This window comes from Xiphophorus couchianus, chromosome 9, assembly GCF_001444195.1.
Source record: "Xiphophorus couchianus chromosome 9, X_couchianus-1.0, whole genome shotgun sequence".
Lineage (NCBI taxonomy): Eukaryota > Metazoa > Chordata > Actinopteri > Cyprinodontiformes > Poeciliidae > Xiphophorus > Xiphophorus couchianus.
In genome coordinates, this window is record NC_040236.1 from 16,854,496 (window position 1) to 16,878,625 (window position 24,130).

Here is a 24,130-nt window from a genome sequence, read left to right on the forward strand (position 1 = left end):
GGCTACCCTGAACCATCACTAATCAAAGAGGTGGTTCAGGGTCCTGATTAGAAAAGCAATTGGCGGAGAGACATTCACCCTGATTAAAGACCAAGCAGGGAAGAGTAAAGCAAAAGAGGGAGAGCCGAGAGAGAGAGAACGAGTCAGCAAGCACAATAATTGCTTATCACTTCTCATCACTGTGGTTTAAACTGAAGTATTTTTTACTGTGAGAATAGTCAGTAGAATAGAAGAACCATTTATTTGAATGGCATCTGAGGCAAAGTGGTGTTGAATGTCAGCCAAAAAACAAAAACAAAAATTACATGACAATGGAGGAAGGTATGAAAACCTTGAGATGATTCATCAGTCAGACCTTAAACCAATATGTCTGACTGACTTACTGACACTCACATGTCAATGACACCTGCAACATGAAGAATAACAAGAAGAGAGAAATAGATAAGATAAGATTTATTTGTCATTGTCATCAACAGATTACAACGAGATTGAGATTTGCGAAATAATAACAAGAGGAAGTTTTCTTAATCCACATGGATAGACTGAGAACCCATTTGAACTCGTAAGAGGGCCAAAGTTTTAAGGCTGTGAATTAAGTAATCAATAATCTCTCAATTTTTGTCAATTGATTCAACTTGGTGATGTCAAACACAGCTCACACTTTTTGTTTTTCTTTAAATATGTGTCACAACACCAATTATATGCTACATTATCGCAGGAAAGACACCAGAGATTTCCTGGTAAATGGGCCAGGAATTAAATCCAGACATGCTCTGCAGTTGCGGTTCACTCACTGGCTTCCCAGCAGGAGACTCTCTGCTGGAGGTTTGTTCTGACAACAGGGAATATTCACTCCTGGCTCTTGGGTAACACGTACGGCAGCAGGACATGGTGCAAAGAGTCTGTTGTGGAAATCAAAGTGTTTTGTTTGTTGTATGCCTGGAATAGCTGATGAGGCTCCCTGTCTGTTTGTCATAATGAATATTTTTGTGGCGTATGTGAACGCATCTGCAATGCTAACAAGTGGGTGGAAAGGAAGTAATTGTTTAGGTTGGAAGTAAAGAAGTGCATTGCACACATGTTTAGATTTTGGGTGGCCATTTTCTAGAGTTATTACCAGGTAACTACAGCTTATTAGGGTTCATATACTTCTGGCATAACACTTCAACAGAAAATTATGTTTTTATAAACCATTCATTCTAAGCTCTTACTGTGTGTTTACATTTGCTTCTCTCCTAGAATGTGAATTTTTGCAGTAATCTCTATGTTTTTCTGTCTCTTAACTGGTTTTCTTAGTATTATCCTGTAATCTACTATCTTATCAATACTGACCAGTTCTCTGTATCCTAACAATCTGATGTCTGATCCATGGTTGACAAAGTGTTGTATATGAAAAATAGAGGAGCCAATTACCTTGCTAATTATTCTGATCTTGAGCAGGTTAAGCCCAAACCATACAGACGCTTCCAAATGTTGAATTAACATTAACAGCCATGTTCAGATGTATGTTTACACTGCAGGCAATGTCAAAGCTGGCAAAGTTAGCTGTTGGATAAAATATACCCAACATGCTCTTATTTTCAAATAGCAGACTGAACAGTGTTCACCAAAGTTTTCTACCAAACCTCTGAAGAATTCACAGAACAATTGTATTTCTACTAAGACCAAGCTGCACTAGTTTTACTCAGTTTTGTAGCAAGTTGAGCCATTTGCATTGGATTATATTAGGGGTATTAAAGTACAGAAAGTTAAACATGAATGCATGCCACACTTTTTCGATTTTTCTTTGTAAAAAATGTTGAAATGTTGAGTCATTTTACTTTGACTTTGCACTTTTGTGAAACCTGGTGCTGGTGTATCACATTAAACTACATTGAAATCTGTTACAAATTAAGGGTATAACACCTTTGCAAGACACTGTATGATGAACAGGTGTTTTATTACCAAGTAGGTGTATACAGTTAATATGGACTTTTTATTTGCATGCTCACAGCTCATCGACCTCGGTGTCATGACATTTATCAGTAAAATCTAAATTTAGACTATGATGGATGTCAAGAAGATCTGAAATGATTTTATTCATTTTATCTTTAGTATAATTTTGTCCTTCTTTATGTATCATGAAGACTGTCAACTCCTTTATTTATTAAAATGCAAATCATCAGACTGGATCTACCTGAATTCATTTAATTCAGTAGCATGTACAGCTTACACAGTGGACAACTTGAGCCATAGATTAAACATCGGCTTGCTCCTTGAAGCTCGGTCAACCCAGATGCTGAAAATGTCAGTGTGTCATATTGAATTGTGACCAAAGTGACAGTGAAGGGAAGAACTCTTTCATCCCATCACTGTGTGGTTAGCAAAGACAGGTCAGATTATATGTGGAAGCCCTGGAAACCACCTTCCTCCAAAAAGTAAATATGTCAACATATCACTCTGGGAGTGCAAAGTCTGACTCATTAGATAAGAGGTCACCAGTCCCACCTTTGGCCCAGTTTTCTGTCCTTCTCTCCCACTCATCCTGTCCGGGTTTGCCCTTTAAGTGATTGCCTGTCTAGAAATAAAATCCTTTAAAGGCAGAACTCCGACATGACAGAGAGAAATATAGCACCGCATACTCAGAGCGACTTTTAATTAACAAAACAAACTTTCATCAGAGCGTTTCAAAACATTCACATTGCTTTTCCGCTTCTAATCTGATGCAAATTCCCTCACAGCTGAATCTAAACTGTTGCTATCTATTTTTTAACAAACAGATAACAAAATTGACCCTTAACTTCAAAAATAATTAGCTGTTTGAATCAATATTTTACAAAACCACGTGGTTACACTTGTTCATTTACTGAGACGTATTCATGCTGAAGTGTTTATCAAAGACATAAGTGAGTCATATCAATCACATCCATGTAAGATTAACATCCTCTTTCAAATAAAAAAATAAGACAAATAAGAAAAAAAAAAAAGCACATACTAAATACAGTGGATATAAAAAGTCTTAGGCACCCCAGTTCAAATGTCTTTTTTTAAGTAAAAGGATGAGGCCAAAAGAAAAAAAAAATCTAAACATTTTCAGCAACTAGACTGCTTGAATGAGAAAACCTTCAAACTAATCCTTGAAGCTGAACTCAGAATTTCAGCATTCGGTCTTCTACGGTCCATTGCCTTGATACATCTTGATGTGGCAATACTAGTCCACTCTACCTTGCAAAGTTCTCTAAATCTATTGAATTGTAGGACTTCTTTTGTCCGCAACACCTGTTCAACGACCCCACAGAGTTTCTGTCAGGTGTAGCTCTGCGTTTCTGGACCTGACATTTTTACACTAAAGCCATTCATTTCATCCTGGCACCAGAAGGTAAACACAGTATTTGGAGCTGTTCATGCTAATGGTAAAGAAGTAATCCTACAGCATGACGCTACAACTCCCTTAGCTCGAATCAATCCGTCAACAATGTTTTAGGAGTTTTACGGGTGAGATGACTTTTGAGAACCACTGTATGTTTCAAGGGTAAAACAGGAAGGATCAAAATTAAATTTCCCCGTCTGTGTAAACAAAAGTCCATGATAATTCTCTCCCTTATTATTAGCAGGACTGATTTAATCAGGGCAGATTTTATAATTTCTTACATGTCGTCAGCATGTGGTTGTAGCCCAGTGGTGCGATGGGGATTCAGAGTCACAGTAGCAATGTGGCCGGTAATTGGGTCTACATGGAAATGACTGCCTCCATCTTCCTGACTGCTATTCAGAGACACAGAGTCCAAGCCGGGCTGTTCCTGTTTTTCCGGCAGCTTCTTCATCATCAGGTCTGTGATGTCTTCCAATCCCTGATCCTCAGGGAAATGCTGGTTCAGTGGGTCTGATTCATCCTCAGAGGGGAAAGACGGGTCGATAACACGCATCACACGGGAAGCCTGGAGGTTCTGTAGGGACCGTGACTGGACTGGAGGAAGAGAAGACAGAGGAAAAAAATAAATAAGGTTAAGCCTCTTTGGGGCTCTGCTTGTTATTATACTTTTATAACCGCGGACTGTGGTTAACAGGCGTGTGAGCGCGTTTGCCTTGGCGCAAAGTTGCGAGCATGTAAAACTCCATCCTGAGACATCAAAGACTTTAAAAGTTTTAAGACTTTCTACTGTAACAGATTCTGAAAGCACAGTTAAAAAATAAATAATAATAAAAAAAAATTCCAGAGTGAAAAAGATGGTAAGGAAAATCAAGTCTGATCCTTTTTACCCTGCCTCTCTTTTGTTAGAGCTCTTTCCTCCATGAAATACTAAACTCTATAAGGTCCAGCTGCTGTTACTCTCATTCATCTCAAGCTTTATGCACCAGCAGCGTTATGCACAAAATTCATACACATGAGCCCCCTCATGTTTGGCCATGACGTTATTTGTTAACTGAACTTGAAACTGTTTTTAACCTGGTCTACTTGAAGTGAACATATCTCATTGTAGCCACATTTAAGAAAATTTCCATTAGGAAAAATAGTGAGCAATCTGTCACCTCCAGGACAGGAACTGGCTGGCTGCTGTGCACACCCTGCATGGTTTTACTCATATTCATGTTTTACAGATCCAGTGTTCCCTCATCTATGAAATCTGCAGGTTTAGTACTTCTAATATCATTCCTTCTGTAATGGTTTTCATACAGACACTTTCTTATAATGGCCAGATTTGTGAAATTCACGGCTGAACAATGTCTTTGCAACAAGTTCTTTCCACCTCAGCTGTCAATCCCTTCAACTTCTCTAGAGTTACTATGTGGTTTTTGGCCGCTTCTCTGAATAATGCAGTCCTTACTAAACCTGTCTGTTTCTTTTGTTTCCAGGTTTCTTCTGTACTCTTTGTATTTTCAAATGATGGTTTGAACAGTACAATGGTAATGCATTTTAGATTTTATTTATGAAGAAATTGTTCCAATGCATAACCAAGTGTAATGTTCTTCCCTCTTCAAAATTTAACAAAGTACATGTAAAATTCATTGAACTTTTTGGTTGTAATGTGAAGAAATGTAAGAAAGTTCAGGAGGTATGACTAACTTTGAAAGTTGTAATAGAGCATGCCTTTTTGTTATGTACGTACATTTTCAAGTAAACAGCAACATTTACAGATAAAGAGGCAGATTTGAAGCTCTGAGGGTAACAACCGTTTCCAGCCACAGGTTTGGCCTGTGGCTTTAACAATTTCCTCTGCTGTGATTGGAACGTGCCGGATTGTTAAACTCACTTCTGACTGGACTGAAGTCACTTTGTCTGACCTTTGAATCAGAGAAAGGCTTGAGACTGGGGAACAGGATCAAACAGAAGGACAGCAGGAGCACCTGGACAGTTAAAAGGAAAACAAGAACACAGAGATAGAAAATGATGCTGGGTTTTTTTCTGCTTTGGAGAGAATAATACTGTACGTGTTTTCTTTTGTGTGATGTAGTTTTTCAGCAGTGCAAGCGTTCTGTAAGTGGAGACCTATTTCACTATTGAGGGCAAATTGACTTTTGCTCATATGGTGCATTTTCCTTCAAACGGAACAGTTGTTTTTCAGTTCACATGTTTTTGCTATGAACATGTATGCTTGCCAGTTTAGACAAAAGGCATACCAGTACACATGTCCCAGTCTGGACTGGCTTGTTGGATGAGTTCATGACCAGAGCTTGCAGCCTGCGAAGCTGCTCCATTAGAGACCTACAGAAAGATAGAAGGAAAAAGGAAACCCAAAGAGAACAGAGAGAGAGAGAGAAAAAGGTTTCACAGAAAGAGAATGTAAGCAGAAAGAGAGAAAGTATTTTCAGAGTCGGAGAAATCAAATGTCCTAACAAATTGCAGCAGAAGAAAGTCCTGGAAAAAAGAAGTTCAATTTAAAAAAACACTCACATGTTGCATTTTTCCAGCTGGGAAACCTTTCTTTGCAACTCATGGTTGTGGGCACTGCAAGCACCCATGCTGGAGGGAAAAATGAACGGAAACAATATGACAGGTCATTTTGAGAAAAAAAAAAATACAGAAGAACTCCGTGCATTTAAATCTAGTCAAATTTTCCAAAATAACATTGAGATTTGGAGACATTTTCCTTTCATAAACAATAATCTCACTGGGTTATCGTCAAGTCTTGTATTTTAGAAATTGTTCCTGACACCTACAACGGGCCAGCGATGTCTAATCATTTTTAGTGTTTTCCTAAGCTGATGAAAATAATAGAAATAAGTTATTCTAAAGGTTAGTTTTCATGTTTTCTCCCATTCCAGTTGTCTGTAAAGAGAAACGGGCTTCTTTGTGTGATATTTATTCCCCAGGCATATCAAGTGTGCCTTCAGTGATTTTGCTTAAAATTATTATTTTCTAACCTGGGATTTTCTTCCTAACAGAGTAAATGTACACAAATCAAAGGCCAAAACAAAACAACAACAAAAAAGCATTTGAACTTTTCCTTTTACACATTTTTACCAATAAGTGTGTGGCAGTGGAACAGATTTAAATTCTTGAAATGAATTCCCTCCATTTTTACAGACAAGCTAGACAGCTGTTGAAATGCTAAATCGCATCCTGATTTAGGATGCATGTTTCAACGTACTGGAGTTTGACTGACGTGCTTTGTCACATCAGTCTGACTGTTCACAGTGAGCTTCATGAGCTCAAAGCTGATTGATTCGGGAAATATCTGTGAATAATTCTTGAGAAAATGCTAAACAGCAGTTGTCCTCTAGCTGTTCTCCGTTTGAATCCTTCAAAGCAACCATCGAAACCTTCTTGCCAGACTCGACCTGAACTCTTCAACTTGTAACTTATTGCTCTTTACTTGATATGGTCTGCAGTGAGTTGTAATAGGTCCAAGCCTACTGTCATGTTTTGCATTTAATTTAGCCTTGAAGTTTGGCGAAGAAGCGCTATAGAGGTCTAGTTTGTCTGTATTAAAGGGTAACACAGAGATTTTTCTGTGGGAAAAAGTCAGCATCAAACCGAGCTGATGATGATGATGATGATGATGATGATGCAACATTTGTGTTAAGTAAAAACAGACAGACAAAATCTTTTAAGACGTGATACAAATATAATAAAGGAATTATGTAATAATTTCAGAAATGGCATTTTATTTTATTAAGATTAAAAAACGTCAAGCAAAAGAACTCATCGTCATTCATGTTGCTGCTAGAGTGTAACTCGGCGCCTCACCGGCTCTCCAGCCCATCAATATACTCCTTCTTCTTCTTCCTGCTCTCCTGGGCAGACTGCTTATTACGAATCTTTCTGCGTATTTTCTTCAGAATCCTTTCCTCATACTGATTGACAGAGGACACAATATTTACATTTTCAGGCGTAAGCAGGCTGGGCTCAGAGTGAAGTAACTCATAGCAATTTACCTTTGTGAGCGGCAGCTGGGTGGGCAGGGTGACCCCCTCCTTGGCTAAAAGCTTCTTTTCATCATCGTTGAGAATCAGTTCTTGGATGGACTTTTGGGTTGGCTGCGGGGGCTGATGGCAGTAAAAATTAATAAAAACACAAGGAAAAAAAAGTTATAAATATCACAATTGCTGCTGGATTACATTTCTCCCACCGTCTGCAGAACCTATCCCTCTCGCTAGAGGCTCACAGGAAGTAGTTTAATGAGTGCAGACTATCAGGCCACTTTCATCACCCTCATTTCATGGCCACTTCAAAGCAATTATGGTGTGAGAATCTGAGCTGGATTCTGCCACTCTCTCCTTCATCTTATTAAATTGGGGTGGGAAGACGAGATCAATGTGCAGAATGAGCTGAAATCCATTCCTCTGAACACCTTCCAGATTTGCAAACAGGTATTCTGTCTGTGTCGATCTCTGCTCAGTGATGCTAACAAGAAATGAGTGAAATATGTGACGGCGGCTCGACAAAACCGTTGCCTCTATAAAAACCTGCTCGGCTGATTTTTCATAACTGCAAAAGTTTCCTCAAATAAATGAGGCCGAATCATGAGGGAATTGTCACGTTCAGGAGGCTCAAGGAGAAGATCGACCTCCACACAATGCTAACTTAGAGCTTTGGGTTACAACTCCCCTCTGAAAACAGCCCCTGTGTTTGCTGCATATTCAGCAGATCCTTCCAAAAATAGCAACAAAAAATGAATAAAAACAGGGATCTAATTTGCATTCCAAAGGCCTTTCTATGGGAATGATGTGTGTTCCTTGGTTGTTTCCGCTGAAGTACACAATCATGCAGAAGAAAACCTAGACAAGGTCAGAATCAAACAGCGATTTAATGCCCCACCCCACCGTACCATCTGTACCAACTCCACTGACTCTGTCAAACAGACCCGGGGTTGCACCTACCGGCTCTGGTGTGCCAGACAGCAGCAGATCCTTGACAGTCAGGGGGAAGCCAGACGACAGCGGTGGTTGCTGTGCATCTGATAGATACTGCGAGATTCTTGCTCTCCCCATTGGAAAGCCGAGCTCCCAGCCATCTGCGCCCACACAGAGAGACAAACATTGATCAGACATCAAAGAGACAAGAAAATAAGGTGTTAAAAAAATGCATAAAAAAGGACACACACCCTGTAGTTTTGTCTTTCTGGGTTAAACAATAAGTGGGTTACAAATTACCTTTAATGCTTGAAATATGCGCTATTTTATTCCATTGGTCCAGAATACCTACTTATCCCAGATAAGTTGTCAACTACTGCGCAATATTTTAGTTGTTAGTGTTTATATTTTTGTGATATAAAAAAGATGAATCTAAGAAGTGATATCAGTGTCAGATTCATTTAAGCTGTTCTGTTATTAGTTTTCAGAGGTGTCAAGTCTCATTTTGACTCCTCCAAACATTCTTATGGTCACCTTGGACAACTATCTCAATTTCCATCTTCTCTGACCATAAAAGTTGTCTCTTAGAGGTATTTTCCTTGAAAGGTGCAAATTTCAGTCAAGCTGAAAGGTGCTGAGGGGATTCTTTTGTCTATGTGGTAAAGAGCATTTGGAGTTTATGATATGCTGGAACTTGGTGGTTCCTCGGTCATTCCTGGACATCCTTCCCAATTTACCAGTGCTCACCTGGAGCTTTGGCAATCACTGACGTAAATCTTATGACAAATGTATGGACATTGCCAGAAGGCCAATTTCAGCCCTTTTAAGGGATACTTAAGATTGTTTTAAGTGAGCTTTATTTGGTAATTCACAACTTCCTATTTTAACATAATGCTGCACTAGTGTCTGTTTCAGTTACAATATGGCTACTTTTTTCATTTTGTTCTCATCTACAGTCAGAGCAGCAATTGTTGCTCTGACTGTAGAAAGCAACAGTTGTGCATCCATGCTTATTTTGCCATCATGCACAGTGAAGAAGATGCTAAGCAACAAATAAAAACCTTTAAAGCTCACTGATACAGAATTGCAATGTTTCTTTTGTTGTTGAGATTATTTAACTGCAATAAAGGAAGAACTCAGTTAACATCATTTCTACGTTTTTAACAGAGGTGCCAATGAAAATGGAGAGTGTCCTCAAAAATTTTTTTTAGCTGTCGGTGAGAGGAAATTCATTTACTGAAGATATCCTTCTTGAATTTAGTGGTGTTTCAGAGACAAAGATTGACAAAAAGACTAAACAAATTGTATAAAACATATCAACATGAATTCAAAAATTACTTGGATCAGAGGAAACATTTGCTTCTAGGACTGCTTTGGCTTGCAGTCCTGCTCCAAAAAAGTGTGCGTCTGGAGGGCTTTCAGGGCGCTGAGGACTATCCATCTGGTCCGATGGAGGGTCCTCACTGATCCCACTGTCGCTAGGCGATGGGGACCACAGAGGCGAGGCTGACACAGAATCGCTGCCGCTCAGAAGGGCGTTGAGAAAGTCAGCGTCCGCCTGTTCAGCTGGCTGTGGCATCTGTTTGGTAAAAAAAAAAGAAAAGAAAAAGCATAATAAAAACCAACTGCTAGCATTAGGCAGTCCTTGTGGCAACATAACACAGAGAGATGAGGCAATGTATTAAAGGCAAAATCTGGGCAGCATATGAAGATGGAAACGTGTTTTTTTTTCTTTTTCTTTTTTTTTTTTGTAGACAGAGTTAATTAGAGATGTAACAGCCTCACAAACATTTGGCTCCTGAAATGGCATCCTGGGAGGGATGCCATGCTGTCCCATTTCCTCATGACGCAGGATTCCGTCATTTTTATCAAACAGCCAGTCGAGCAGCTCTGAGCAGTCAGCACCCTGCAATTAAACATTTCAGGACATTTTGTATTGTTTGGCTTTTGTCAGCTTGTATTTATAGAAGCAATAATGAATCTATCATTCCACAGCTGTGTAAATTTATCTATGAATCTCTTTGATGAAATTATTTGATAGATATTACTTGGAAAACTGAAGATGTTTTTCAGTTTTAGGTTAAAGTTCGATCTCCCTTCGAGCTTGAGCTTTCCTTTGTGGGGCATTTCAATTTCCTTTTTAAATAACAACCTTTATCTGACCAAATATAGTACAAAAGCAACATGTTTGCATACCTGCTCTGGGTAGTACTCCGTTGATGCCATGTTTGGGTGAAATCTCCAAAACTATCTAATCCCAGTCAAAAATATCCACACTTCTTCGCTGCTTTCATTTAAATCCAAGCTTTCTGTTCCTCTAAAGATTCCCCACTATATTTCTCAGCTCCTCTGCTTAGGTCCAGAGTTCAAACTCCAACACAACACACCCAGCTGACTGGCCAGATTTATTGTCATTGGACACACAAAGAGATATCAGCAATCTAATTTGCAACGCAGAGTACACAACTCATTAACTTAACAAGCTGGTCTGTCTGGAGCCTGAGGATATGAAATCTCCAGTAAGGGGAGATACATCAGAGAGAGCAAAGTCTGGAGTTTCCTTTTTTTTTTCTTTGATAGTGTATTGACACAATAGGCTCTAACCTTTGGTCCAGATTTGTAACACAATAAGCACACGACAAGTGGGTTCCTTTGAAATCCAGCAAACAAAATAAGTTGTCATTAGAAAGGTTTGGTTGAATACAATTTACAGTTTTATTAATACTGTACTTGTGTCTTAGCAGATAATTACCTGGTGAAAGCAAGTTTGGCTGCGTGTACTTGTGTTTGTTTAACAACAGCTGAGATGCAAATAAAAATTAGAGCAATTAATTTGCTATACTATCATGCCTTATCAGGTTTAAAATTTCAAGAAAGTTTTATCCATTCGAAATAATTACTTTTCGAATGTTTATTTTTAATCTCTTACCTTAGTTTATTAAACATTCTATTCTGCATTTATTTGGATATTTGTTGTAACTGTCAGACAAAATAATAATAATAAATAAATATATATATATATATATTCGGCTTCTCTTCAGCATAAATGAACCATGTTAACTTAATTATCATAGTTTGTTTTGTTATTAAAAGTCATAATAGCAGAAGGTAATGAACTGAAATAATTAGACTAAATGTTAAGTTGCTGTGGAACATAATTATTTTACAGGGTGGTGAATAAAAACTAAATCACACAGACATGCACAATGTCTACACTACTTAAAGTGCTTTAAGCATTTTATCAGGCTGAATGTGGTGGTCAATCTAAATTATCCCTGGCGCCCTGCTAAAAATATATATTCATACCAATAACCTGTGTAGTTTTGAGATGGAAATCAGTAGTGACTTTTACTTATCCATAAAACATAACAAGATGATACATTATAGAAATACTCAAAAGCAGGAACAGTAACTGGAGTTTGAAAATTTAAATCAACAGACACCTAAAGGCACATTATTGAAATGTTGTGGATTCAGGTAGCTGAAGGAAAACATCCATATTTTTTCATGTTGTGAGTGCATTAGGGATGGAACTTTAATGCACTCATTTCCATTAGTTAATTATACAGATTTTAACTAGTTAAAAAATTTAACGCTACTCAATGGTCAGAATCAGTGATGCAAAGCAGAATGGATCAAAACTTTCAAAGTTAATCAGTCACGGCTAATAATAATAATAATTATAATAATAATCATATTTTATTTGTTGCAGAGGGAAATTAAATGTTGTAACTTATAGTGCACTATTTTCTTCAGCAAGGTGTTGTAGATGCTGATGGTTGTGGGTAGGAAGGATCTAATGTTCACCAAGTGATTTTACCCTCTCAATAGGGCCTAAATGCACTAAATGCAGTTGTCAATAATTGTCCTTATTGAAGACAATTGCTGGTATGTGATTATCTGATTTTGAACAGGGGAACCTAATTAAGTAACCATTACGTATATTTATTGTTATTTTTAGTACAAGGACCAATCCTATAGTTCCCAAAAGAAGTACTGATATAAGTCTCACTCAAAGTTTTCCCAGTAAATCTTAAGATGTCATCCACATGGAAAAGTTCCAAACCTAAACTTACTGAGAAACCTTAAAGGACCAAACCACAAGGAAGCTTTAGAACAGAATACAATAACTGAAGCAGTTTATCTCTTAATTTATGAGGATATGAACTATTAGATAAAGACAGGATCTGTCAATACAGACCCTGTCTTGTAAGAAGGAATCCAGGAATTACATGAAGCAACTACCATCATTTCACCAGTGGAAAAAAGAAGCTCAGCAGTGAAAATTCATTAAAAAAGAAGCTTTTTTTTGAAGTAGCATTTCTAGCTTGGCAGAAACACTAAGAATAAAACTGTCGGTCATCTTGTTGGTTAGTGTCAGTGTCCTGTAATGACTGTTCTACTAAGTTTTCATATACGAGGCATCGCGTAATCATTATTGCCTTGTTATCTGATGAGTAATAGCTCCAAAGGGCAAAACTTCTCAAATTAAATCTCTGGTGAAATAGGAGCTAGTGTATAACTTCTACTTTCTCTGTTAATTAATTAATTAATTAATTTATTTATTTATTTTAATTTTGGTGAAACTACACTTGCTCTGAAAGAGATGGCACATTATTTCTGGCAGCATCAAACAGTAAACAATGTTTCCTGTCCAGTATTGCGTCCGCTGGAGAATCTGGAAATTTTTACAATCGTCCTTATTGAAGACAATTAAATATTTCGCCAGAGTTCCTGATGTTCTCACTAGTTGTGTACTGGATGCACTGTTGATGACCTGGAAGATAGTGGAACAGCACGTTACAGATAAAAGTAGCTGGACTTTTAGCATATGTGTTCTGTGGCAACAAAATATAAAGATTTCACAAAAAAGTTAGGGATATTTGCCTTTCAGGCAAAATTTTAGGATGAAACTAAAATGCTTTGTGAACTTTTTTTTTTAAAAAAGGTGCTATTGGCTCTACTGGCCTTTATTTGATAGCTAATTGACAGGAAAGTGGGTAATGAGAGAAGGGGGAAGACATGCGGCAAAGGTCGCCAGGCCGGGAATCGAACCTGTGACAGCCGCGTCGAGGACTAAGGCCTCCTTATGTGGGTTGTGCTTAACCCCTGCGCCACCACAGCACATCCCATGCTTTGTGAACTTAATGTGACCTTCACACAAATAAGGCCTAATGTGAACTATGTAATATTTCTTTAATGGTTTTTGTTGTTTGTTTTAAAATTGGGTGTATGAGTTTTGTGTTATTGTAATATGCGAAGGGTCAAAATTATACATACTGTACTGAAAACAATTCCCATTTATGTGTCAAATAATGTAATATATTTTATTTAGTATAAAGATCCTGAATAAATACAGAAAGCACCTGGACCACTACAAAAAATTCTGAATATTAAACAAAATTGAGTTTTGGAGTGGCCTAGCCAAAGTGTGGACGTATATCCGATTTAGATATTGTAGTATGACTTTTACCACCCTGTCATACTGGAAAACCATCCAGTGCGCCTGAAGTTGAAGATTACTACAAAGGACAATGGGTCCAAAACTGGAGGTGATGTTCAAGACTCATTGCCAAATAGGTTATAAAGTTAAATATATAATAATCTTACAGTTTATTGTGTGAATCTCTTTTTAGTTGAACCCCATAAGTTCTGCCAGGCATTTGTCTCCATCTGCACCTCATGGGACACAATCTTCAAGCTATAAGGTCAGAGGTTTGACAGATGTGAAAAGTGTTAATTTGAGGGTGTCTGGAGAGATTCCAGGCAGACAATTGACTGCAACACCTACCATCTTTTTTTCTTTAAATTACTTTTTGTCAAAAAAAAGTCCTTAGTTTCCAGAGAAGAATAATTTCACAGTTTATGCCTGCTATGAGACGAAGCCTGCAGAGGAAAATGAATTCTGCCGTGCCTGTTGCTGACGAGTTGATCTGACATTTTTGGCAAATCCCCATTAATTCCCCATTTGGTTGTTCCACTCCCCCCGAGTTTCATACAGTTTTCTGCAAATCTAAAATAAGGGTCAGACGACAATGTATTCCCGAGCAAAAGTCATCAGAGGGAAGAATATGATAATAACCCGCTGAAGACAACACAGCGCTGCGGATCACTGATGCATAAGACCAAATGCCAATCATTACAGTAAATGCCAGTCTGACAAAAAAAAGAAGAAAGAAAAGAAAACAAATGATTATCTCTCTGCGCTTCCCATTTAACAAGCTTCATTTACATTAAACATCAAAAAAAAAAAACAGTAGTCAAACATAACCCAGGGATGTGAAACGGTAGCCTTGACTGGTGTTTTAAAACAAACAACTTATTCTTGTGACTTAATTATTTAAACATGTTTAAAAGTGAAAATTATTTATTCCTGCGTTAGTGGAGAGTACATCAAGTATTTAGTTTTATTTTGGAGTTTTGTTTTTTGAAACAGTTTACATCGCAGACAAAAATGTTTAACACAAAACCAAAGACGTGTCCGCTGCTGCATCTTTCAAGCATGCAAATTATCACTCAAGGTCTAAATCTGAGACTATTATCATATCAGAGCAGCAACAAGACAACTGGCACATTTGCATCTCGTCTCTGTTGTGACTCCTCGAAGGTCAACACAGAGGCGAACAACTGATCTGAGCTGCGTGTGACGTCTGAGACCCCTCTGCTATTAAACCGTCTTAATGCTTCGAGAAACAACAAAAAGAGGGGCTGATGAGGAAAATCTTTAAATTTTTAATGCTAATCTCTTATGAATTGGACACACAGTTGGACGTAGAACTTGAAATCAAGATACTCCAAGCACAGAGGCATGAAGGTCTCAGTTTAGTGATTCATGTTTGTTGATAACAGAATGTTATTTTTTACGTAAACTGGTTCTGTTTGAGTCCATTCAGGTACAGAAAATGATAAAATCATGATTCCTGTTTAATTTAACGGTGAAATTCTATTTGTTTTATCAAAGAAGTTCAATGGATTTCTCTCACTTTTTTCACCTTCAAAGAGGGAAATAAAAACATGCTTTATAATTTGTACATGTTGACACAGATCTTCTTGGTTGTTGCGCACATCCTGCAGTTACTTTAGCTTGATTCCACAGCTATAAATAATTACTGTCTTGTGTATTCAAATGTGTTGCATCGAAACTGTGTCAGCCTGCTGCCCCCTGTAGGCCAAAGCTGGAAAAACAGAGAAAAAGTGGAAATATTTGAGATGAATCATTACTCCAAAAGTTTGTAATGTTTCTGTTTATGTGTGGATGTCAAAGCTTTGGAGTCATGCATTGTTTGCAAGCAGGCACAGCAGATGAAAAATGTAACATTGATTTTAATTTGGTTGGGCATCATTAAAACATCAAATACAAGGCTTTCCAAAAAATGTTAACACCTCTTGAACTTGTTCACAAGAGAAGGTTGTTAAATTCATGATTAGAAAAAATCTCAAAAGTGTGACATTTATTAATATTTTTTGTCTGATTTATTACTTTGTAGAACCTCCTTGTGCACATCCAGACAAAGAAATCTTTTGCCAATTCTTTGTATAATAATAGAACTATCAGTTGGATTGGACAAAGCTTATCGGTTTTCAAGCCTTGTCAAAAATTTACATTTAAGTCTAAGCCATTCAAGTACTTCCATGGTGTAGCCATAACAGTTATTATACTACAAGAAATTGTGATATTAAAACATAATGATATTTCTTGTGCCATCTTGTGAGCACTGGCCAGTTGTGGCATGACTTTGACTGATTAGGTTGTAACAGGAGATACCAAACTACTTCAAAATTAAACTTTTGGGTTTCCACTAGGAATGATAAAAGACAAAAGAGGGTAATAGATTGTTGCATAAACAATGTGTAAGCATCATAAGTTCAGACAATACCACAAGCATTATAATAGGAAGCACAGACTGAATGTCTAGAGTCTAGACTATGATGAGCTACATAAAGACAGTGTCAATAGCTACTGGGAAACAGTAAATGTGCTGCAAACTATGCATAGCTAAAACACTGTCCTAAGGTCTAAAGAGAGCAATAAAAACAGAAAAATAAGTTTAATAAGTTTGTTTAATTTGTTGTTGATAAAGTTGTTGAGTTTGTGTCAGAAATCAACAAAAATTCAGAATAATTGCCTTCTTGCAGTATAAATGTGATATTTGAAAGTTTCGTAAATGTAAAATCTTGTCCTGCCTCTTTCTCATGAATTGAATATTATGTCTCATCTTGTGAGTTTTGTTTCAACGTAGGCATGTTTTATTCACTATGACAGCTTATTGTTATGGGTTTCATATCCAGACTAAACGGTTCAGATTTAGTTTCATCTAACCACAATAACTCCTTCTTGCCGACGTTGGAGGTGTCCATTTGCGAGGTAGTGTCAAACAAGTTTCAAGGAAGGATAGGGGTAGACAACATCAGCAGAAATTGTCAGTTTCTTCTTGGTGGTTTTCATTCAGTGACATATTTATTTCTGACAATGTTGTTGAAATGGAAAAGGAAACCTACTTGTACTTTTACAAGTTTAGTTGCCAAAATCTCACTGATTTTATGCAGACTTGAAAGAACCTAATCAGACTGTACCATTAGAAAATAACTGAAACCAAACAATACAATCTAAACAAAGATGATCAATCTAATTTACAAACTCATTTACACACACTTGGATGGTTCGGGGTGTAAAACACGTCATACAGTGCAGGTCAAAAGGATACTTTAAAGAGAAATAACAGAAACCCCTTCATTTGGTTGTAGCCAGTGATGCAATCAGTGACATCACAAACCTATACAACCAGGAAGTGCTGGGCCGGCCCCTCCCATACACCTGTTCTGGATGTAGGAACTGAACAAAGTGACCAACAGTGGTGAGTATAAATAAAGAAACATTAATCATTTAATGGAAATGTATCTTTTAACAGAAAGGAAATTTAAGTTCACTGATGATTCAGATGTCTTTGTTTTAAAAACATATGTCTGTATGTAGACTGTAACATAATGCTAGCTGCTACCACAAACAAACTCTGGAAATGATGTGAGGCAATGTCACAACAGCAAAGTTTAAGCTAAAGCATTATGATTAACTAAAATAAAATGGAATAAATTATATGTTCAAGTGGGACAAGCAGTGAATAAATACCACTCAAGCACTTTGTCACACACCTCCATGGCTTTTGGAAAACTCCAATGAGGAAATCTGTTTTTTTGTTTGTTTTTTGTCAAAAATGAAACAATCCTCCTCCTGCTGTAATGTTTTCTACACCCCTATTGTTAACCTGTAAAGATTATCGGTGTCTTCTAATCCCATTTGCTCTCTAGTTGTTCTCAAACAAACCACTGAGGCCTACTTAGAACAGTTGTACACCCTACACTTTTCAGGTTCGTAAAAATCTTGGAGAATCACACATTAGCTTCATTATACTCACAACGGTGTCCTGCACTGTTTTTATCTGCCACAAAAAATACAACAGTTGTATCAAAGACAAGGTAAAATGGTGCCCGTTTCTGAGGTGTGCATGGCTGAGAAAAGAAATGGCTGTAACCAGTGAAGACAATTTCTTCCTTAGTAGTTCAACCACACAGCCAGAGAACGTTTATTATGCATAATCACGACTCTTGCATATCCTAGAGATATTTTGTTTGTGACCGTGCATGCTTTTGAACACAGAAAAGGCAATTTTCTGTGTTAACTCTTTGAATCAACCACAATTCATGTTGGAAAAATTAGATGTGCTAAATTTAAGCTGCCAGACCATGAAGAGCTGCTCGCTTTTTGCCTCTACCTCAGAGGTATGCTTTTTTGCGTGCCCTTCATTTAATCTTATTCGGTTTCTGGTTAATTTTATTTGTTTAATGGACGTTTTAGCACCCTCCTCGTGTGCATTAATGCTCTGTTGACACTGAAATAAAGCATTAGAAATAAGAGAACTATTCATGCAGAGTAAGAATGTTTCACAGTGTTGGAAGTTAATCAGGTCTCAGACTCTACAGCTATTCTCAAATGTATTTTTATTTGTAAACAAAATGTTTTTTCAAACAAACACAAGTTTTTGATTTTCTTCTGCAATTATGCATTTGCTGAAAGGCTTCCAAAGATGCTGTATGCTTCACCCACCATTTGTCTTGAGATCAAGGTTTATGCTGCTGATTCCATCCTTTAGAGAGAAACTTCAGCCTCAGATCAAATAGTTATTCAAGGCTCGCCCACAAATGTTTTTTTTTTATTTTTTAGCCAGGTTCTCTGCACTTGTTTTTTTAAAGACATTTTCATTCATTTGAATATTTTCTGAAATTTTTTTTTGGAGGATCTAGAATTATTTTAACCTTTTTATATCACATTTTGATAGGTAGTACCTTAGTTTTGGATTATCTGTAGTTGCCCTACATTTTAAACAGCAACATTAGTCTTGTTAGTTATTAACTTGGAGTGAATTTCAGTGTAACTGATGTGCATGACTTGATGAAAGCAAACAGACCTTCAATTAACCAGTCCTTTGCAGTGTGGCAGCACAGAGGGATGCATGATGGTCCTGTGTTTACATCTCAGCTTCATCTTTTCTTTGTGGTGTTTGCATGTTCATGTGCAAAGGCAGGTTTTCTTTGGAGACTTCTATTTCCTGATACACCTCTAATATATCAATGAGAGGCTAATTCGCCATTCCATCACACGCGTCAGTCTGGAAGTGTCAAACAAGCTTTTTTGCAAGTTTGGGCAGGAGAGAGTAACAAGAACTTGACACAATTTGCTTTCTTCAGACACAGACTGCGTATTTAGCTTCTGGGGCAGAGCATGTATGTATCTCATAAAATGTTTCCAGTCGCTGATTTTTCCAGCCACACTCGGTGACAAAATGATGTTCAGTTTAAGTGTCCTGCTCTGGCAGCTTAGGCAAACATCATGGATCACCGTGGTTACCTCATATTGTCAGTGCTGTTAAAAGGCAGATTTGCACAACAGCAGCAGGAGGAAATGAGATATTCCCCCTGCTGCACTGTGTTGACTTTGTTAAATTAATGGCATGACAGGCAATGTCTGGTTCAGGCAGCGGACTGGACAAGTTGTGGCAAATATGTTAACAAGGGAAGGAAAAGAACAAAAAGGGGGCAGAAAAACCAGGGAATAACAATGACTGTGACCAAAGTAATCATAGCGATACTATCTCTATTTAATACTTACAATAATGACCAGAAAAAAATCTAAAACAAAAAAAAGACACGAAGAAACAATTGCATCTGCAGCACCAAAATTAATGAATAGCAAATATTATTATTATTATGATGGAGAATAGTTTTATGTTCCTTCTGTTCAATTGTGCGATTGCATCTGCCTCCGTCTATGTGCAATGTTTGTGACACAGACTCCGTGTATGTCTGTGTGTGAATGTATTTGCATGAAAGTGTGTACAGAAGCAGAAGATATATCTGATATCTGGGTGAAGTTTAAAGGAGAGAAGTTTGTGGAGACCACAACCACCAACAAGCTCTTTTCAAGTTGACATGGTCATGGTCAGATCCTGCAGATCTTGCAGCGGGTCATGAGACACGGTACCGACCAGGGGACAGGTGCAGGACAAGACCCATCAGTCCACAGAGACCGGTCTCATGATACACAGTACCACAGTAAACTGAGCAGAGATCCTCCCCACAACCAAACAAAGCAAAAGGAAGGGTGTTTGTATTTTGCTTGTATTTTTTATGTAATATGAAAGTTTATTTGCCCAGTAAGTTAAACTGAATTTAAAACACACATCCACAGTCTGAAAAATGCAGTCTGGGCATCTAGACTGCATTTTCCCCCTCTTGATTAATCTTACTATATATATATCTTACTATATCTTACTCAGTCAAAAAAACTGGCACATACATGCTTCATAACATCATGAATCAGAATGAGCTTTTTATGTTTTACTAAAAGTCCATATCTCAATTTTCTACACTGCAGTGCTCCACTGAATAAGCACTGTTCAAATTTGTAGTCATTTTAAAAATCGAAATGTCTGGACAATTTTCTGAACAGTCCCTCTTGTGACATGGTTGAGGTATTTAATTATTAAAGCATTCTAGTTTTGTATGCAAAGAAGATGAAGCATTATTAGCCATTAAATGTTATTCTTCAAGGCCAAGGTCGGAACACATTCAGAGCTGTTTGTGTTTTCAGCTAAAGGTACTTCAATATAATTCCACTTATATAAAAATATTTGATTAATGATTCATGGTAAATGACCTGAACTTGAGGATCCAAAGTGCTTCATGCTACATTCAGTAATTCACTCATTCATACACATTTTTTCCCAAAACAACTTCACTTTTAAGATATTTCATATTATTCAAATACTAAAAAAGGTCAAAACTGCTTCATGCTTAACAAAACTATCTGAATGTCTTTCCTTAGATTTCACCTTTTTAATGCAGATAACAGATATAGTACTAAAGAAATCAGAGAAGTGTACAGTGGAGTAAGGCTGCCACCCCGTGGTTATAAACTGTAAGTACATTTTTTAAAAAATCTAAAAAACATATATGCAATAATGCAATTATTCTGAAATACTGAAATACATTATTTTTACATTACAAATTTTTTTTTTACAAATAATTACATTATTTTTTCTGTAATATTCAAATCTATTAAACAGATCTTTATATTACCAAATAAAATGAAGAGGGTTGCAAAAAATTCATCTGAGCATGTGATGATTGTCAGCTTGAAAATAATTATTGTCAAACAAGTAAAACCTAAATGAGATGTTAAAAATAAAATAAAACAAAACAAAACAAAAACTGATGGAACAAATTGAGTTACTTACAAGTAAATGTGAATGTTTTCTATGCTTTGGTTATTTAACAAATTTTAGATTATTAAGGTGTCTAAAATGTTTTGAAGTGACTGTTCAGTTTATAATTTTCGTAATAAGCTCAGTACAGGTTTGTAATACATTTGAGTTACAGCGACAGCCATGTTTACTGTCTTCTGAGCATCCTCAGAGGATATCACACTAATAAGTTTTTAAGATTTTTAAACTTTTAAAACAGTTATTTCACATTTCAAATTAAATTGCTTAAGGCTGAAAAACTAACATTCTGTATTGGAAACGCATTAAAAACCCAAGTGATTCAGCTTTCATTTCTTCCACTAAGATCTGAGGTTCCAGTACAGCAAGTTATTTATTACTGCTACAGTGAAACAGACTTCCTATGAAAACTATCCTTAAGGCTAAACTGGGTGCATTTACATTTAACTCATTTAGATGTTGATTAATGTTTGTCATCCCTTCAAAATTAAATAAAGTACCATGAATCCAGAGTGATCCCATACAACCCCCCCCCCCCCCCCCCCCCCCCAAAAAAACCTGACAAATTTAGAGCAAATTATTTCTTTGGAAATTAAGTCCCAAACATGACTGTACCTTCAGCCTTTTTCTACATGATGTGGACTTAAGTCTTAAGTCTGCTTAAATTAAGCATTTGTCCATTTTCAGCATGAATCAGCAGTGGCTGACCTTAGAAAAGCGACATTGTAGATGTAGTTAAATAAAGTAAATTTGTTACTTTGCTGAAACATTCACAGCCTGGCTGATGTCTTGTTTACAGCCTACTTTCTGAGTTGGGCTTTGTGTTTTATTTGCGCACAGAAAAAGGTCACCAGAGTAGCAAAAGTAGCAACTGTTAGGTTACCGTGAGTGATTAAACATTTGAAAAGACACGCTGACTTGTTTTTTTTCCCTCAGTATAACAGATCAATATTGAAGACTTTTATTCTTCTTTTAGTGAATAGACCAAACACTCAAAGAGAAAGGTGTGGCACAGTCTGGTCTTATCTCATCACATCAGTCTGCTAAGTCACTCTTCCGTAAAACTGTCTCCAGCGATGCGAGATGCCAACATCACATCACACCCTCATGTTCCTGGAACAGCAGCTTATAGCTGAACAAGCATGTATTGTGATGCCTGAACACAGTTCAGTGGCGTGTCTGACACCAAAATACATCTCAAAATTATGAAAATTACAAGTTTGCTTTCAGAACAGCAAATACCCAGCATTAACAGAGCCAAGTTTCCAACTTAGGAGGTTTTCAGTGATATGCTTGATATTTTTGGCTCATGTAACTAAATGCCATTTAACTGTCTTATACATCCCCTTGCAAAAGTGTGTTCATACTGGTCACATCCCAGTGTCTTTGGTCAGAATTTTATGTAACACACACAAAGTAGGGTAGAATTATTAAGTGGAAGGAAAATCCTTTTCAATTTTTGCTACAAATAAGAATCAGTTAAATGTGGTGTGTATTCAGCTTGTATGAGCAAATAGTTATAGAACCACCTTTTGCTGCAGTCTTCTGACTTGCAGCTTTACAAATAGCGACAGTTTTAACAAATATGTAAAAAATAACAACAACATATTTTTAAATAAAAGTTATATTTTGTAGTTTTAATGGTGTGATTACATTGCACACAGGTGCACCCCATTTGGTAATTTGGTAGTTTTTACTTAGTGATAATAAATTATGTGGGATGCACATTGTTCTAAACAATGTATCATTTGCCTTCACAAGTATGTTCTACTTTGGGTTGTTTTTTTGTTTTTGTTTTAATAAAGGCCCAGCAAACAAATTTTTTATATTGCAAAGCAAAAAAAAGTTGAAGGTGTGAACCCTTTAGCCAGGCAGATTATTCAGTGTGTTTTATTTTTGCATTCTATTCCCACCACTGATGAATATTGTTTACTTTAGAAAATGTTGAAATAGATTATGTTTTTGTTAGACTCTCCATCTGAAGTGTCTGTTCAGACTAGACATGACAAACGTTTGACAGAGTGTCAGCAAACGCAAAGTTGCACCCCCTAGCTTGGCAGAGTCTCCCTCTGGGGTCCGAAGCCTTCCCAAGCTGAACGGATCAAACCAAGCGGCCTCCCTCTAAGGTCCCTGATTGGATAACAAGCACCAGCAAAGAAAAAAAAAAAAGAATGACAGCAAGTTTAATTTTATGTAACTTTTTAGTTTGTGCACTGACCTTTTTATAGATTTTTTCCCGTCTCTCCCTTCAACTTGGTAAAAGACTAATGGCGTCAGTCAAAAAAAAAAAAGAAAAAAGAACCCCTCTCTATTGTGGACCACGTCTCTAAAAATAGCCCGCTCATTACAGCCCTACTCGATGTGAGCCCCGCTTGTGTCTCCGGTCCGGTTCTGAGCGAACTGCCACGCTGAGCCATCCGGCGAACACTTCGACTCCGGTCCCAACCAGCTCCCGCTGAGGCGGCCTGCCACATCCTACAAGAGCTCTGCCTCTTTTAATCAATACAGAATGAATGGAGCATAAAATAACACTTTGAAAACAAACAGCACTTTCAGCAACTGTAACCCAGAGAATGTTTTGGGTCTGCTGCTGCTGCCTCAAAGAATTATATTCCCATTTCAAAAGAACAAGTGTACAATAAAAAAATGCTTTGTGCCTCTGAAGCTGCCCCCTACTGTTTTATTGACGTGTCGTGTCAATGTGTGCCCCTGCTTTGCTTCTACAGTTTCAATTATTGAGCTTCCAAAAAGAAATATTATGAGCAAAGTTCAATAGGCTGGAATGATCTGTGGTTTCTTCCCAAACAAAATAGCTAACTTCTAAAATTGGCAAGTTTTGTTTTTTTTCTTTTTTTTCCCCCAAACTTGTCAACCTCACAGTTGTATAACTGTTTCTGCTACATGCCAGGTTGCTTGAAAGTGAAGCCATTCTTGCTGTTTTGACACACTGCTGGTCTGGGAGCATCTGAGGCAGCTGAAGGCAAATTCTTTCACACATCGATGCAGATATTGGGAAGTTAAAGTTAGGAGAGGGCACCCCTGTGGTGCCATTCCTCTGCAGCGAGAGAAGAAGCAGCAGC

The 24,130-nt window shown here is 37.3% G+C and overlaps 1 protein-coding gene across 1 annotated transcript; it reads right to left on the bottom strand.

Annotated features, from left to right (window-relative positions):
* Positions 1-438: 438 nt before the first annotated feature.
* Positions 439-10,747, bottom strand: creb3l3a (cAMP responsive element binding protein 3-like 3a). The gene is made up of 10 exons (XM_028028972.1): positions 10,471-10,747; positions 10,064-10,180; positions 9,613-9,853; positions 8,302-8,435; positions 7,357-7,467; positions 7,169-7,275; positions 5,873-5,941; positions 5,599-5,683; positions 5,232-5,325; positions 439-3,946 (listed from the first exon to the last, which is right to left on the bottom strand). The coding sequence occupies exons 1-10, from the start codon at positions 10,498-10,500 to the stop codon at positions 3,627-3,629; spliced, it is 1,308 nt and encodes a 435-aa protein (XP_027884773.1). The 5' UTR covers positions 10,501-10,747; the 3' UTR covers positions 439-3,626.
* Positions 10,748-24,130: the final 13,383 nt, after the last annotated feature.

Bases quoted from the DNA above. Each gene is read 5' to 3' on its own strand.
- creb3l3a (XM_028028972.1), bottom strand. From the start codon at position 10,500: ATGGCATCAACGGAGTACTACCCAGAGCAG. The intron at 7,468-8,301 runs GTAGGTGCAACC...TACTGCCATCAG, and splicing joins TGTCTGGCACACCAGAGCCG to CCCCCGCAGCCAACCCAAAA. The intron at 5,326-5,598 runs GTATGCCTTTTG...TTAACTGTCCAG, and splicing joins AGACTGGGACATGTGTACTG to GTGCTCCTGCTGTCCTTCTG.